This window comes from Danio rerio, chromosome 7 (genome assembly GCF_052040795.2).
Source record: "Danio rerio strain M-AB ecotype USA chromosome 7, GRCz13ab, whole genome shotgun sequence".
In the NCBI taxonomy this organism is placed as follows: Eukaryota; Metazoa; Chordata; class Actinopteri; order Cypriniformes; family Danionidae; genus Danio; species Danio rerio.
In genome coordinates, this window is record NC_141027.1 from 59221190 (window position 1) to 59239335 (window position 18146).

General features: G+C 32.8%; 2 protein-coding genes across 2 annotated transcripts in view; both read right to left on the minus strand.

Annotated features, from left to right (window-relative positions):
• LOC147836142 (regulator of G protein signaling 20-like) overlaps positions 1 to 8111 on the minus strand; it is a 49027-nt gene extending 40916 nt beyond the window's left edge. Inside the window, exon 1 of the mRNA XM_087261982.1 lies at positions 7940 to 8111. Within this exon, the coding sequence (XP_087118108.1) occupies positions 7940 to 7983 (44 nt within the window). The 5' untranslated portion in view covers positions 7984 to 8111. The remainder of the gene's footprint in view (positions 1 to 7939) is intronic.
• A 3928-nt stretch (positions 8112 to 12039) lies between these two features.
• mrc1a (mannose receptor, C type 1a) overlaps positions 12040 to 18146 on the minus strand; it is a 64265-nt gene continuing 58158 nt past the window's right edge. Inside the window, exons 26-30 of the mRNA XM_087261911.1 lie at positions 15967 to 16116; positions 15597 to 15713; positions 15321 to 15482; positions 15160 to 15192; positions 12040 to 13143 (exon numbers count right to left, since the gene is read on the minus strand). Coding sequence (XP_087118037.1) covers positions 12905 to 13143; positions 15160 to 15192; positions 15321 to 15482; positions 15597 to 15713; positions 15967 to 16116 — 701 coding nt within the window. The 3' untranslated portion in view covers positions 12040 to 12904. The remainder of the gene's footprint in view (positions 13144 to 15159; positions 15193 to 15320; positions 15483 to 15596; positions 15714 to 15966; positions 16117 to 18146) is intronic.

Here is an 18146-nt window from a genome sequence, read left to right on the forward strand (position 1 = left end):
GTAGTTTTTTTTTTTTTTTTTGTTTTTTTTGTTTTTTAACTCCTTTTGATTGATTGGATAATTCAACATACTGCATGCCCACATTATTTTTCATATAATGTTACAGACACAAGTATTAAGATAGATAATAAAATAGTTTGAGTCGACTTAACTGAAATTAATTGCTGCGAAAAATCCTAAATTGTCAATGAACATGTCAAATGTCAAATTTTTATAAAAGATGGTAATCTTATAATTACACAAATATAATTGCTTACTGCAGTGAAAAAAATAATAAAATGAAAACACAAAAGTATACAGCTAGACAAAAGGCCTGTATACTTCAAAAGAGTCAACAATTATCTATCTTGAGATGCCATGTTTTGAAATTCTAAATTTGGTATATTTTAATTGTAACTAAATTGTACTACAGCATAATCTCTAGGGTATTTAATGTACTTTTATGTATACAAGTATACTTTGACAATAAGTTCATTACATGTTTGATTAATGTTTGAAGCTAACATTATTTTTATTACAAATAAATTATGAAAATTTAAAAAACCCACAAGTAATCTAATATTGTACTTATTCTGTTAAAAATTGCTCAGTGGTTACTTCAGCTGTTTCCAAAATGGCTTCTACAAATAGCATGTCATGTTTTCAATAACAAACTATCCCTAGTGGTACATGCTATGTGCACTACTAGTTAACTAAGACTATACTAGCAGTACTCTTGCAAGTGTACTTTCAAGATACTAGAGCACTATGGATACTACAGTTTATGATTAGAAATAAAATCGCTAAACTGGTTGGACCTGTGCTCCAAGTGTTGAAGCATCGAGCACACAGCACCGACAGGTCTTTGTGGGTCGTGTGTGTGTGTTTGCATAAGCACACGGATGGTTTAAATGCTGTCATAAATGCATCATTACATCACGTCATTCCATCACAAACTATTTATTTACTACAAGTTAAAGTGAACTACTATTCTTATAAGTTGACAGGATGTACAAATAAAAATGTTATATTTAGCTGTGTGCTTAATGTTTACTACTGTCACACTTGAAATTATACCTTTACAGTATACTATACTGAAAAGAACACAGTAAACATGGAAATCTTGACTTTTTTGTTTTGACCCGGCAAAAGGCTTGACTTTATCAAATCAACATCTGCACAAGTTAATTCATGGGTTTTACAACTTCAGGCATGATGAATAATTTATATTTAGTGCCTGTAGCTTGATAGTTAAATACAATTAAACACAGACGGTTCTAAAGCAGGATAAAGCGTTGTATGTCATTCATTAATGCTGTGTTGTGAGAGTTTTTAAAGTTTAAACAACAATCTATGAATTAAATCTTGCTGTTTTTTTTTACAATAACACAAGTACTATTTAAATGTAGCACACTTTGTTTTACTCAGTATGTTAACATTCAAATGATTATACCTTTATATGTGTACAATTTTCACCACATTGTTTAATCTTACACTTGAGTAGCATTTTTGAGTAATTTTTAGACCTTTGAACACAAACATGACATACGAGACTAGTTGTTTTCTGCTATATACTCATTTATTACACTTGAAATGTCACACTTATAGTTAATAATACATGTCTTAGACAAATAATGTCATAGACCTAATTCTCACTGTACATAGTACAATTAGTCAGTTATTTGTAAGTTGTATGCTTACATGCTGCACCTTAAAATATTATAGATTTACAGCAAAACAAAAGGTTTGCCCCAGGAATCGGTTGCATGCAGTTCTTTGCCGACTGTCTGCTTTTAAAAAACAGATATGTACTTTTGTATATTTTTACCACTTTTACAATGTTGCATCAAAGTTGCAGAATAATGAATAAAAAAACACTTTAATCTTTCAATTTGTGGAAATATTCCACAATCACAACCAAACAAGGCAGAGGCGACAGCTTTACATACCCTGACAGATTTAAAATGGCTAAATATGCTAAATAAAATGCTAAATTTTCAATTAGCACAATCAGTAGCTTTAACTATTTAACAAGATGTCAAGCACATGATGTTTAACTAAATTTATAAGCTTGTAATTTCAATTTTATTATAAGTATTTCACTAAAATTATAGGTCTGAAAATAGATTCAGTGTCACATAACATAACAATAAAACAAAAATACTTGTGCAAACAGTTTTTGTAAAGTTTGTGTCAAATTGGTGAATGTTGGTACTCGTAGATTATCTATATTATAGTAATGCTAAAGTGTATGTTCATATGTCACCAGAACGTATAAAGCATAACTTTAACTTCTTTATGTTTAAACAGATCCAATTTTAGTAGGCCTAGATTTTTAACCAAACTCGACTTTTAAAAATATTTTTAACCTAATAAGCAATTATGGATACCGTCTCTTAAACTTTATCTCTTTCTTTATCTCAAAGGCATTGTAATAAGTTATATGGGATATTTCATAAATGTAATTGTATTTTCTTACAAGTATATTTCACTTAAAATAAATAGAGTGTCTTGTATCATTACATTTTTAATTCCAAACAAACATGTAAGTGTAGATGTAAGCGTATTTCTTCTCAATCATTCTTTTAAAAAAAACACTATCAAGAAAGATGCTAATTATTAATTAAATATGTGATTGATTTGAGCCGTAATAGGAAACCAAATAGATGACTATAATGAACAATTCAGACTGCACAAAAATGTTGAAAAGCGAGTACATATTTGCATAAAAACATTCAAATTTATTTTACAGACCTTTTTGTGTAGCAACCAGTTTTGAAATGTCTTCAGCTGAGCATTATATTTTGTCAACATAAAACTTCCATGAAATGTAAAAATCTATAATATTAGTTCTCTAAAATCTTTCATTGTGAATATATTTATGGTGTGACCCTGTATAGTTTTAGCAAAATAGGTATCCCTACATCATCACACCTATGTCTTAAATAAATGAAAAGATGTTAACTAAATGTTTATTCATGACTTTTATGACGTCATGGCAGATGTTCATAGTACTGCCCAGTAAGTGAAGGTGGGCCTGATTAAATGTGTAGATAAAGCGACCCATTGTTACTAACAGCTACCAAGGAGTAGGCTAATGCTTTTGGGTACAGTCACTGATACCAGAACTTTCTACAAGAACCCATTGATCAGGAGTAAAAAGATTAAAAACATAAAAAGATACTATCTCCAAGGACCAGAGATCCTACTTTGGTCTTGTTTGCACTGAACTATAAGACTGAACTATCGCTATTTAAGGACACCAGCATCATCTATAAGGTACTACTGCGTATGATCTACACCGATTATGGGACATACTTTGTATTGTAATAAAAAAAGTTTTCTAAAAAATATTTTCTGATTTCTTCTGACAACCCCTTGCAAAGATGGCGGATTGCTATTGTTCTCGAAATGCTGACGGTGATGCGCATGAATGGCCTGAGTGCGACACTGTTTTTCATCGTCAAATAAGGTCTATTGTGGATGACATGTTTAAACAGCATTATAGGGACCATATGATCTTTCTTCTGGAGAAGATCATTAATGATGCGTGTGGTTCTAATCATGATTGTACAGGAGATGGCAAACGTGTGAAAAATCTCAAGAGAGAAATGGATGTTGTGAGAGGGGCCTCAAACTCATGGGGCGATACGATAAATCAATTGACACACCTGTGTGTTCGTAGCAATGGTGCTATCTGTGCAACTATTACAAAAATTCTGGAGGTGTTGACTGAATTGAGTGATGAGATGGGAATAACGCAGATTCTATGTATGTCTACATATCTAACAGATATTTGTGTGTCACTGGTTTCACAAAACAAAATAACAAATATTGCTAAGATTGTGGACGTTTTGACCAACCACATTCTAGAAAATGACAGAATGCTTTTAGCAGCATTTCTTTGTTGGTTAGATATTCAGTAATGTCGTTATTGTTCTGGTGTACCCTGTTTTTCAATGTATGACTGTATATATTTATATTTTTTTAGTTGATTTGTTTGTTATGCAATCCATATTTGTTCATTATGTACTACTCTATTTAAGTCTGTATGTGCTTGAAATAAAATGTTTTTCAGCTTAAGTGAACTTATTATTTTGTGTTAAACAAGTAAAATGTTTTAATGTAACTAAGTAGATTTTCAATTCTACAAACATTTCTAAAGAAAAAATAAACTGCTTGGCGTTTCATTACCCAACCTAGTCATTTTTAAATTTTGGATTAAATTTACAGGATCAGGTTTACATACAAAATATTAACTTAAAGTAAAGTCGCAAGATTGGCCAAGTGTTAATTGGTGCATTCAAAGTCTAGCCTTATAAATGACCTATTGCTTGTTCTGAAAAGTGTCTATGCCTGTACTGTAAATAGTTAGAAAATGAGCTAGATGCTAAACATGACGGTGTGAAACAAAAAATAGAAACATTGTCGACATTTATTAAAGTCCTGTATTTATGCCAAATGAATATTTACATATTTAGAAAATTTAAAATGTTGCATAGCGTGTCAAGGACTGGTTACTTGTTTAAAGCAAAAAGGTATAAACTGCAGATCATTTAATAAAGTTGGTCGACGTTTAAGACAACCCAATAACACACACTTCTCATGTGTAACGGTTTTGTAGTCAGTTTGGAAAGACAACCTAAAAATTGTCGTCCAATTTAGTTGTAAATCTAGAAGTACTGACGTACAATTTCATAATTTCTCATTCATTTGTAAAAGTGTATGAACAAAAGGTATACATAATATTGTTGGTTGTCACCGGTTTAAATCCAAAACATTTAAAACTCAAACTTTTACGACAGCTGAAAAGAAAATATTTCTAATACACTGTACATTAGACACTGTTGCAAAAACATAATAATGCGGATTTAGTGGCAAGTATTAAATTTAGTTTTGTAGATTCATAGTTCTCGTAAAAAATATTATGAAGAATTAAGACAACAAAAGACAATTGGCAGTAGAAATGGTTTATTACGACTTTTACTGTATGCTTCATAACAGATGCTATGAGAGTTGTGTAAAATTACAGACTTGTAACGTATATGCAAAAAGTTTGCAAAGACATTTTGTGTTAAAAAGTGCAGCAGAAAATGGCTGCTTGAATTAAGTCAAATCATTTGGTGAGATGGCAGTGGTCGTAAAATATACTGAAATGTTTCAAAAACATTCTGCATTCAGGGGTTGATAAAATAAACTTATTAAAGCATTAAAGTTTACTGCAAAGTATTCTTAAATTAAAATGCATTTACTCTTTGATATTGATGTGCTTTGTTGACAGTATTGCGTGTAGCATTCAACTACGAAACAAATAACTGTAGCTAAGTGTTGTTATTAATGTTACTTGGGGACACATTAGAGGTTAAAAATATTCCCATATCATGAAACCCAGAAATTCTAACTCTCATTGGACCATATTGATGTAACCATTGTATTTCAAAACATCACATTTTTTCCCTTAAATGAAACATTGATGTTCTTAAAAACTCCAAAAGAAAGGGAACAACATTAAGTAAATTTGGTGAACCGACAGTTTTAAAAGCAAGTATGCTTTGTAACATACAAACTCTAACAGTGGCGCAAAATTACGGATTTTTAGCACATACATAAAAAGCTTACATTTTGTGTTGAAAAAGTGCAACAGAGTGCAAAATCATAAGCTTGAATTATTTCAATGCTATTGTTTGTAAAAACAAAACTCTAGTCATGCGTTAAGTTTAATCAATAGTATTTTAAACACTACTTTTCCGTATTATAACGTTTTATATTCTGAGTGAAAAACATTCAGTTAGATTTTAGATTGTTCATTTGAAAATGTGTATGTCAATGAAAAACATTCAGTTCAAAGAAACATACACTCACTACAAAATTTGGGTAGTATCAATAATCTTGATTCATCTAAATCTAATGGTCAAAGAAAAGCATCATTTGCTCAGTCTACTTTCAAGAACTACTTGTAAACTTGACTAATTTTGACAAATTTGTAGACTTACTTGACTTGTCACTGTTATGTGAACATACTGTATAAATGCTGCATCCAGTAGTTAAACTAATACATTTTTTTTTCTGTAGAAAATTAACTAAAGTTAACTGGGGACCAGAGCTGTACTGTTTTTAGATAAAACTGAAAATAAATGTTTGTTTATATTTTTGTTTAATATTTGAAATAATCTATTTTTTTCTTTATAATATCAAGTATTTTTAATTCATTCAAATCAGTTTGAAATACCAAAATTCCGTAACTAAGTTAAATGGCTTGAATTGTGAGTTTTACAATTACTAAGAGTAATACATACATTTTGTTTACGTTTTGAAACAGAAATATTAATACTGTCTAAAGACTGATAAGTTCTTATAGTAAATATTTTATGTTTATTTTCAAATCTACACTAGTGATAAAAAAAACATTAAGTTTTTTAGATTATTCATACTACAATGCGTGCCATAATTTACAGAACATACTTGTAAATATATTGAAAATGTGTTAGTCAAAAGAAAATCATTCAGTTTTCCATTAATCACAAAGACGACTTAAATTTACATCTGTGTTTTTCAACCAACAGTTTAAAACATTACATTTTTAGATTAAATTATTTTACAAGGACAATTTGTCGTCAATACAGATTAAGATTTGTTATTTAATGGATTACTATTGTAAACATATTTTTATTTGATAGTTCCAACGTTGATATATTAAAATGATATGACTGATGCTCTTTTGTCTGTCTTAAAATATTTATTGGTTTAACTTGGATGCATGTGAACATAAAGATATGCAATATCAGCACACTTTCTAATTACCTAACAACATATAGCATTTAGTAGGAGACACCAACCACATACAGTCACATACATACAGATATATGTTCCATATCTGATATTAATCTATCTTTCACAAACAGTTGACGTGGTGTTGTCTATTGATAAGTTTTCCTTATCATCACTCACACACCATGATAGACACAGACACACAGCCAGAGCCACTCCCCAGACCCACAGTCCTATCAGAGAGACAGACGCACGCACAAACACAAAATCTCACGCTTAAACAACCGGAAAGAGCCGGACTGAACGATAACCATGTAAACGGACGTTTGCGTTTATTTAACAACCGATGTCATATTGTTCGCTTATCAGATACACGCATACGCTGTAAAAGTCATCAGATGTCTTTTATCTTTCTCAAGCACGCTTCAACCGGTTCAAATTTCCCGCACACATACACCCACGCAGGCACAGCCAGAGCCTCCCAAGCCACACCCAGACCCGAGCCGGAGAGACGCACACACATACACAGACACGCAGTTCTGACCATAACAGAGCAAAGGCAACACAGCGGTGCATACACCTTAGTTTATTAATTCTAACATAATATATTATAATATATAATTTATTTATGATAACATAATTTAAAACAATAATGACTATACAATATTGTATAATTATAATAATTGAATTTATTACAATAATTAAAATATAATACTGTATAATAGTTAATAATATAGTTTTAATAACGGTTGATATAATTTATTTCATTATAATCTATTTCATAATATTAAAATATCTCATATTAATGTAATAATAACGGAATTATTAATTTTGTTCAATTGATAAGAATCCAATTAACGGAATTATTAATTTAATTAAACTGATAAGAATCTAATTACCGGAATTATTAATTTAATTAATCTGATAAGAATCTAATTACCGGAATTATTAATTTAATTCAACTGATAAGAATCTGATTACCGGAATTATTAATTTAATTCAACTGATAAGAATCTAATTAACGAAAAGGGGCGGGGTTTACACCGGAAGCCCCGCCCTAAAAGGTTGTGACATACCTTTCTCATAGTTCTGTAAACATACAGGGATCCAAACTTCATGTACTGGTGTTTATATATATACACATCACACAAAAAAAAAGGCACCAGGGAAAATATCTTCTGGAATGCCTTACCCATGCCTGACATGATGCCTGGTTAATGTCCCCACATCCTCCATTGCCTGTAAAAGGGCTATGCATTGATGGGAATGAAGGTCAACTAAAGCAGCCTCTGATCTCCATGATGGTGAGGTCAAATTACATATTTTCAATTAAAAAATGCTGCTAATGCTATTATTTATTTGAGTTGTTTAATCCTCTGTTTTAATTCAGTTAGTTTGGTGAGAGGCTGTGTCTGTAGTTTTATTTCTTGTTCTTTCCTTCAGTGATTGTGCTTGTTAATAGCAGGTGTTCATCAGTGTCTGAATTCACTTATCTGTGGTCATTTACTCTGTCTAGTGGACTAAACTAGTTGACTAATTTAGGGACTAGTGAATGAGGGTGTATAGTGAGACTTCAGACACTCTGATTAGTTTCTCGAAAACAAAGATTAGATCTGTTACAGCTCATTCATTATCTTTTTGGCTTAGTCCCTTTAATAATCCAGGGTCGCCACAGCAGAATGAACTGCCAACTTATCCAGCATGTTTTTATGTCGCGGATGCTCTTCCAGCTGCAATCCATCTCTGGGAAACATCAACACACAAACTCATACTACGGACAATTTAGCCTACACTGTAAAAAAAAAAATAATAATAATTAAAAAAAATCTCTAAATTTTTTACAATAATTTTTGTCATTCCACATTATATTCAAAACTTAGTAAAATGACAATCTCTCTAAATTAACAGTTTGACTTTCATTTTAGGTACTTTATTATTCATGACAAATTACTGACATTTGTGTTTTTTATACAGGGAAATTACATTATTATTTTTTACAGTATTTTTTCTGTTATCTTATAATATATTCAAAAGTTCATAAAAATTACAAACGATATCTGTAAATTAACAGCTTGACTGTTATTTTATGTACTATATAATGACAAATTACAGCAATTTATAAAACAACGGTTTTATACAATAAAAATTGTTGTATTATTTACACAATGTTTTTTCCTGTTTTTTTGCAGTACATTTTAAAATTACGTAGAATAATAGTAATAAATTGGAATTACTTGCTTTGCAAAAAAAAAAAAAAAAAAACGATCGTAAAAAAAGGCCAAACGACTGGCAGAGCTATGGCTGCCAAACAAAAACTGTAAAATTGCGGTAAAATTTCTTTGTTGAAATAAAGTGCAAAAGAATAATAAATCTACATATATTTTCAATAAAATGTTTACATAAAAACACTGTTATTTTACAGACTTTCCCTAGATTATTACCATCAAATTCATAAAATAAAGTTACACACTAAGAGCGATCACATGCACCTGTTCCACATTCCGCTGATTGCACACAGTCAGAGGATCGTTATGAACTGATTACATGGACTTTAAAAGCAGCACAGACGCATGCACCAATTGCTTAGTCTTGTTATACTGTTACTGTGAACATTATGATGTGTTTCTTTTCTTTTGCCCTGCTTTGTTTGTTTATTGTTTATGTTGTTTGCTGCCGGGGCTGATCATTTGCTTATTATTTCACCATGACTCTGGATTCCCTGCATACATCTGTTTGCAGTTTGCTCCTGTGATGGCTGTTGCTTACCTGACCATCTCTGTGTAATAAACCTGCATTTGAATCTGCTCTTCGTTGTCAGTGTCCCTTTCATGTTACAGTTCCATTTCATTTAAGATTTGGAACTGAATCATTCCAGATAACTTAAACCTCTACATGTTTACAGGAATACTATTCAATAAAATGTAACATTGTAGTTGTGAGAATATTATTCAGTTGTATCTTGTTTGTTGTTTTTTCCAAACCTTCTTGATCCAAAATAAAACTGTTAAATTTTTTCTGACCATGAGCATGTCTTGGCATTTTATTAAAGGTGTTTAATTGTAATGATTTAGTGAAAATTCTTTTAAATAACATTGTTGATAACAAGTGTTGAATAACACTTGAACTTTTAGTGCAGTCACTTTATTGATGGTGTTCGATCATAATAATCTAGGAAAAGTCCGTAAAATAACAGTGTTTCTTTGTAAAACTCTTGTGTTACTTTATTAAATGGATTTGATCCTAATAATCTAGGAAAAGTCTGCAAAAGAAGTGTTTTTCTGTAAACATTTTAATGAAAATATCTGTACATTTATTATTTTTTGCACTTTATTTCAACTTTCAATTTTACCATAATTTTTGTACCCAATTTACCTGTACCACATGTCTTTGGACTGTGGGGGAAACCGGCGCACCCGGAGGAAACCCACGCGAACGCAGGGAGAACATGCAAACTCCACACAGAACCACCAACTGAGCTGAGGCTCAAACCAGCGACCCAGCAATCTTCTTGCTGTGAGGCGACAGCACTACCTACTGCGACACTACGTCACCCTTGTGTTACAGCTATTTTCCGTATTTTGTACAGAAACAAGCTGTTTATTTTTTAACAGGTTTTTACTGTAGATTGTACAGACTTTTACTGTTAAAATTATTTTTACAGTGTATATAAATTAATGTAAGTGTATACAAATGACCTCCCACAAGTCTGTCCTTCTTTTAATATTTAAATGTATGCTGATGACACAGTTTTATACAGTATGTGCCTGCGAAAGACAAACAACTGGCAGCAAACATAATCGAGGCATTGGTACATGTTTCTGTTAGTTGTGTGACCCTTGTCTTGTTATATAATAAATATAAGTAAAGTATATAAATATAAATAAATAATAAATATAAGTTTTTTTTTTTTTTTTCACAATCCTTGACACTGATCCATTGTCCTGATGTATTTAATAAAGGAGAAAAGCCCAGGGTTGTCTCTGGTTTTAAATATTTATCTTTAATATTTTTAAATTAACATTTTAAAAGCATGACAAAAAAGGTTGCTAAAATTTTTACATTTAATTTAGCCAACTTCATGCATATTCAACCTCGTTTGACTAAAAAAGCAGCTAAAAAGGTTATCTATTCCCTGATTTTTTTCTCATATCACATATTGTCTTACTAGTTGGTCACAAGCCAGTTCTAAAACCAGTTGAATTACTTTATAAACAGACACTTAAAGTATTTGAACAGAAAACTATATAATCGCTTTAATATAAAATAAAAACGATTTTATTGAGCTTTGACAATTATATATTTTTTTAAATGGTTATGCTCCACCTCCATTATGTGAGTTTGTGACAGAAGAATAATAATGGCAGAGCAGTACAATCTATTACTAGAGAAGACTGTGCTGTGCAGTTTAGAAGTACAACATTTGCACAGTCAGTCTTCTCAGTTCATTTCAGGAATACGCTTCATATTAAATTAAGGGGTATTACAAATTGTTCAGCATTTAAATAAAAGTTAAAGAAATAGCTAAAAGCAAACCAAGTTTTTAATCATGAAATTCTTTTCTCTTCCTTTTTATGAAATTCCTAACAGTGGTTTCATATTTCTGTTGTATGTAACTTTACTGACATTGTCTGTGTAATCTTGTGTTTTTGATTGTAGGTTGCATTTTATATATATATTATATATATTTATAAAATAGATTAATCATGTTAATCATTATTGCTAAGCCTAGGCCTTATGATTTCAGAAAAGTCAATAAGAGTTTTCACTAGTTATTAGGAGGATATATATAACTAAAGGATATATATAACTAAAGGTAATAAATGGTCCATATTGATACCTCAACATGGGTGGCACAGTGGTTCAGTGGTTGGCACTGTCACCTCACAGCTAAAATGTTGCTGGTTCAAGTCCCTACTAGGACAGTTGGCATTTCTGTGTGGAGCTTGCATGTTCTCTCCCTGTTTGCGTGGGTTTCCTCCAGGTGCTCCTGTGCATTGAGCAGTTATAGATGATTTCCTTGGACAAGAAAGCCCCTTAACTTTTATCTGTTCAATGCTTTGACGAATCAGGGTAAAATTTTAGCATTAGGGTTCCAAAGTAATGATCCAATATGCAAAGAGCCTTTTTAAAGTGTCATATATAGTCAAACAGATGTGTGTAGAGATGCATGAATGGGACCACCCTGCTGCATTTGGGCTCTCTGATTTCAGGCTGCTCACACCCTTATTCTTGAAGGGTAGAAAAGTAAAGAAAGACTGCACTCAAAGCACTAAATGAATAAAATAAAACAAATTATGTACACACTTCATATTTAATGATATTGAAGAATTTGTAGATTGCATTTAATAGGTGTATTTTAATGAAAACACTTGCAATTGCTTTTTAAAAGCTCATAATGTATATTTATGCAAAAAGAAATTTAAAGTAATAATTCCCTATATGTATGTATTGAAAAAACACAAAAAGTCAAAGCATTATTGGAAAAAATATATCTATCTCTAAATGATAGCTATTTTTAACCTGGTGTGAAGTGCATATTTACATTAACAATGATTTGTGGCAAATGCATTTTGATTATAAACAGCAATTGAGTGCTACATACAGGCCAAATGCATAATATACATAATCCCACGCTGTCCATTCCCAGAGTTTATATACGCTCTGTAGTGAGTAAAACAAATGTTTTAAATTGCTGCTTTACATATCTATGATGTGCGTTATTAGCTGTTAAACTTGTGCTGCCACCTCATGTCCAGTTTGCTGCTGACTTTAAAAGTTAAGCTCAAGGAAGATGTAAAAGCAAAATACAACTAAATTTGTAGAAACATAAACAACAGTTTGAACTTTCTGAACAAAATTCAATTTATGTGATAGAATACCAGCAGTCTATTTGGCTATTCCCAAAAAGGTGGATGCTTCATTAAGTCAAAAACTTACTGCATTCTGCTAAAAATAATGCTTTTCTGATTGTTTATATACATTTTTTGACCTTCAGGAACCCAACATGTTGTGAATAATCATTAATACAGTAGATTGTGCTTCTGGGCCATATTCTTAATATTATATACACATTTGAAAGATTTTTCACCTCTCTTTCTTCCAAGGTGTGTGCATGTAGATATGTGTGAATCTTTATGTGAAAGTGGGTTTGCTTGTGTTAGGCATGTTCATTCTGTTCGATGTTGGCAACGAGCCCCTTTGTATCAATAGTGGTAGGAGACTGTGTCAGGTCAGAATTGATATAGAGTCTGTTGTCAAATGTACACTCTCCAATCGCAGGCCTAGGAATTCTCTTTAAAAACAAAAATGTGGCAAGTCCAGCCACTGCAATTATGACCAAGACAACTCCCACTACAATGCCAGCGGAGCTATGAGGGCCTGCGTCCACCACAGCCACTGCAAACCAAACACAGACATAGGAGCAACGTTAAAAGATAGCTAAACATCTCTAGACTAATATAATGTATTGTGGTTTGTGAGTGTTTTTAATATTAGGACTGTCAGTTGAATAATCTTTTGTGATTAGTTTAGAATTTTAATAGGTCTGTTTGCCTTTAAATAGACTGTAGTTTTGCTTCTTTTCAAATGATGTGCATACAATTTAATCTTTTTTTTCCAAATTCAATTAATCTTTATTTCTATAGTGTTTTTACAATGTAGATTATGTCAAATAAGCTTACCAAAATTAGAAGTTCAAGTAAATTGAAACTTTGTCAGTCCAGTTTTCAGAGTTATCAGTAATCATAAAACAGATAGTTCTAGTATTTTTGAGCATGTTCATGTTCTAGAATGTCACTGGCCAATTCTAGGAACGGGTGTGATTTAATGAGGCTATGGTTAAAAAGGAGTTTCATCATATCTCAGATGTGTTACTGACACAATACAGAGTGAAGTAAATATTAAAGGGAACTGCCCTTCATTCTATAAGATAAGCAGTTTTATATCTGTGAAGAAATACTGAAAAAAAATGAAAATGAGATGAGACTATAGATCAATTTGGAGTAGATGCCACAGTTACGTAACCTGGAGCTGTGTGTACAAACTGGTTGTAGAAAAATATTGGTAACAAGCGAAGGAAAACTTCATTGCAAAATATTAAATAAGAAAATATTATAGTTGTGCCTTTTAATGTCAAAATCGAGTTAAGTTTTGAAAAAGTAGAATACTTTTGTTGAATATGACATTTAAAGTTAGATGCAGACATTTAACAGGAGAACTGCCAGAATTCTGAAAGTGCTACAAGGCCATTGCAGTCATTGTTTGTGTCTGGGATATGGGAAAACAACTTTATTTTATTTTTATTTTTTTATCTTAGTGCCTTAAAAAACGCAAATGCAAACATTAACTAATGCAAACTAAATAATTTAGTGACAAAAACTTTTTCAATACAATTTTAAATTTTGATTTAATAGACTATCACTTTTGAAATATAGGAAGCTTAAGAGTAAAGGCACAATAAGATAAGTTTATTAATATGCCAGTTTTGAGAGGATCACACGATTCTTCAATCAGATGTTTCATAAGTCACTATAAATAATCATAGTCTTCCTAGCACATTTACTTCTTGAAGAATCCCCCCTTCTTCCTAGATTGGGTGGCATGGTGGCCCAGTGGTTAGCACTGTTGCCCCACAGCAAGAAAAAAGAAGAGTTTACATGTTCTCCCCATGCTCATGTGGGTTTCCCCCGGGTTCCCCGGTTTCTTCCCACTGACCAATGACATGCGACATAAGTAAATTGACTAAACCAAACTGACACCATAGTCAAGTTCTTAGCCAACAATATTTTTCTCTCATAAAGTTATTCGTCATTAGCCAGAAATAAGCAGGGTAGTTCTCGAGATCTACCTGAGCTCAAACTCCCCTCTCGCCCTACAAACAGGAGGAAGCCCAGGGCTAGAGGATCTTTTTTCCTGGGACAGCATGCAAAACACGCTTGTAATCAATCATCAGCTAAGTGTGAACTCTTGAAAAAACATTATGTGTGTATAAATGCCTTCAGATTTTTCTCAATCTCCTCTGTTTAAATGCTGTCATTTCACTTTAAAAGCAATGAAAATAACCTATTCAAGAAAAATGAGAATAGTGCTAGTTTTTGCATCTAAACTCTTCATATCAGAGCATGTGAGTGGAGCAGAGGGTGAACAAAGCAAAAAGTGTAGCGTTTCAATTTTCTACACAGTGTGAAATACCTTTCTGAAGATCTGCTCATTCAGCTCATTGCTGCTTGCTTAACCCAAGATTACTACTAGAATTTTTCACAAAAATGTGAGTTTGCCAAAATACATTTTGTAAGAAGCAAAAATTGTCTTTTTTTAACAGAGTGCTTAAAATTAGGTTTCATTTAAAAACATTAATTCATTTGTACACTGACAGCCCTAATTATCAGAAACTGAGAAAATGTAAGTACATACATGGAACTAATGGCTTCTTTGTTGGTGGTACAACTGAAATGCAAAAAGTGTATTAACATGTTAACGATTGTCATTATTATTTTTCAACTATATTAGGTTATTATTAATAAACTGAACTAAAAACAAACTCTTATGTCTACATATTTGTTTGAATCACCAACCTTTTTCAGTCTTACAGATATAAGGCTTGTAAGAATTACAGTTTACGGCATTCCACAAACCAGAGCTTGACTGGATTTCCACACAATGACCAGCATTATTTGTCACCTGGGTTCTCCAGTTTGTGTAATCTACCACGGCATTATCAATCCACATCCAGTCACCTGTGTTACAAACAAACACACCCACACACACACACACACACACACACACAGTCAGATAATGCTTCTGATATAATTTTGATTCTTGTGGTTGTTTGGTTTAAGTGTGTTTCTAACCCATATAACTGCGATGCATGCCAATCCAGAATGATCTGACTCCGTCCTGCATGAGCTCCACATTTCGTTGAATGAAATGAGATTCTTTTGGATCCTCAATACTCACTAATGATCCTCCTAAAAGCAGAGAGAATACTTATGATATGATAAAACGAAAGATGTAAGTCACTGAAAGTAATGCTTTCAATCCCCATAACGAACCATTGCTTTACTCATTTAGTGGGTGTTTTGTCGCTCCTAATGCTTTAACACTTTTCAAAACATCATGACAAAAGAAATCTGGTAAATCGGTTGATATTATTTTGTAATATTTAGTGAACTATGTTTAAAAACAAATGATCTTGTACACTTAACAGAAAACAATGCCTACCTATTCTTATACATTCAACTGTGGCATGAGCCCAGTTCTCAGAGTTGGACATGAAGGCATAGCAGTGTCCTCTGAATGGGATCCAGGTTTTACGCTTCTTTGACTCAGGACAGTTCCCTGGCATCTGAGGTGGGTCTGTGGGAGCTATGTCTGTGGGACAGTGAAATTATGTTAGAATAAGAACTTCTCTTGAGCCTGCAGTGTGTAAACTTTGTAAGTTGTCAATTGTAAACTGATTATTATGTAAAGGATGTTTACACAAACTCCAAATAACCTCTTTTTTTTAATAACCAATTAAACAATGATTATACTATGTCAAGATAATGCCAAAGGGTCAATGTTTTATACTGTATTGTGTCAGTGTGAAATTTATAACCCAGACTCATTCTGAAAACGTACCCCTATTTACAGTTCTGGAGAGTCCCAAATACATTCCAGGAGCTATGTTTTTTGCAGATTTTGTTTTCGCGAGTCCACCAGAGGCCGCTTTGTACACTTTCTCAAATCTTATTTCTTTCGTGAGTGCCATTTGTGCCAGCTCTTCTTACATAAATCCACCAGAGGCTGCAGTTGACTGACTGACTGACTGACTTACTGACCCACCCTCCTGCTTCCCTATACCCAACCAATAGTGTTTTCAAAAGCACCGACTTACCCACCCAACACCCACTTCCCTAAACCCAACCAACAGTGTTTTTAGAAGTTAAAAATGGCTCGTTTATGCTGCTTAATGTTGCAAACTGATATTTTCTTATTATATTATTCTACTTTGTCTGTTTAGTCATGCAAACACTTATTTGTAGAGCAAGTAGTTTGACCAATTCTGCCGTTTTTTTATTCCTTGTCATTTCCCCTATAGGCAACTGAATCAGTTCTAAAACAATTGCAAAAACCAGCACGCTTACACATTGAAAAATAAGGTCAATAATCAAACAACTGCAAGTGTGTTATTTTATATACCTCATCTGTCAATATAATGTCAATGTATTGCAGAGCTATGCAAGAATATCAACATATCTACAGTATGCAGATGCTTTCTTAGGATTTGTAATAATTTCTTCAGTTAAATAGCATTTTGTCTCAGCATTCAATCTCCTTTTTAATGACCTTTCCAACATATTATATTTGTTGTGTGGTTATTGTGTTATTGAGAGAACAAGTGGTTTCATTTTACTGTAGCAGATGTGATTCATTAAGCTCTTGTGTATGCCCACTACTAACTGGGGGTTGTTAAGAGGTGTATAAAAGGTCATCTGAGAATAGTGGAAGTTGCATCATCGTCCAGCTGACTCGCTGTGGTGGGTGTGTCGCTGCCATGCTTCTGGTATGTAGCGGCTGTTTAAGCCCTGTTCTCTTTCGTTTTAAAGTGTGTTTTGGGTTTAATTCCATTTTTGCTCTAGAAGACTGATGTCTGTTCGGCTGCTGTTGCACCGTAGAGTGGCTGCTGCGGGCCATCGTGAGCTTAATGAAATCACGCTTCATATTGCTGAACTTTTCCTTGTGATGTTTGTTGACATTTCTCCGCGCTCCCGTGACTGCTGTCTTTCCAGTCGGTAAGTGGAGCCCTACTGCACATCGAACGGCTAGAAATAAAACTGATTTTTATATTTTTTTAATTAGTTATTAGTACGAATGCATTGCTCTGCCGAAAGGGTGACTGGCATCTCGTGTAGCGGTATGTGAAACCTCTGTAATCCACTGTATTTGGAAGGTATGTAGGTTGATTGTGTTCTGTTTTATCATAGACTGCACTGTGGCTTGAGCGTGCCTTCTTTGGCACGTGCTAGTTGCTGCTGTTTTGTTTCTGATTGTTTTTTTTTCTTTTTTGCTTTTGCATTAGTGTTTTGCTTTTTGCATATTTGTTCTCTTTGATTCTTTATTTTGCATATTTGCTAAAAGGAAAAGTAAAATAAGTGTGTGGTCTTAAGGGCAGCTTTGCTTTGCTTCAATCGCTCATTTGTGGTGCTTTGTCCTGTTCTAACATTGCGACCTTGTGCTTTAACTTTTTAATATACACTATTTGTGATATTGGCTGGTAGCTGCTCTCAGGGAGTCTTTTATTTTTGATGCCTCTGAGCCCATTTAATGTATGTGATTTTGGTATTTCGTTAATGTTTTGTCATTTTTCTAATTGGGGTTTTCTTGTTTCCTTAATAGCCAGGGGTCTCTAATACGGGTAG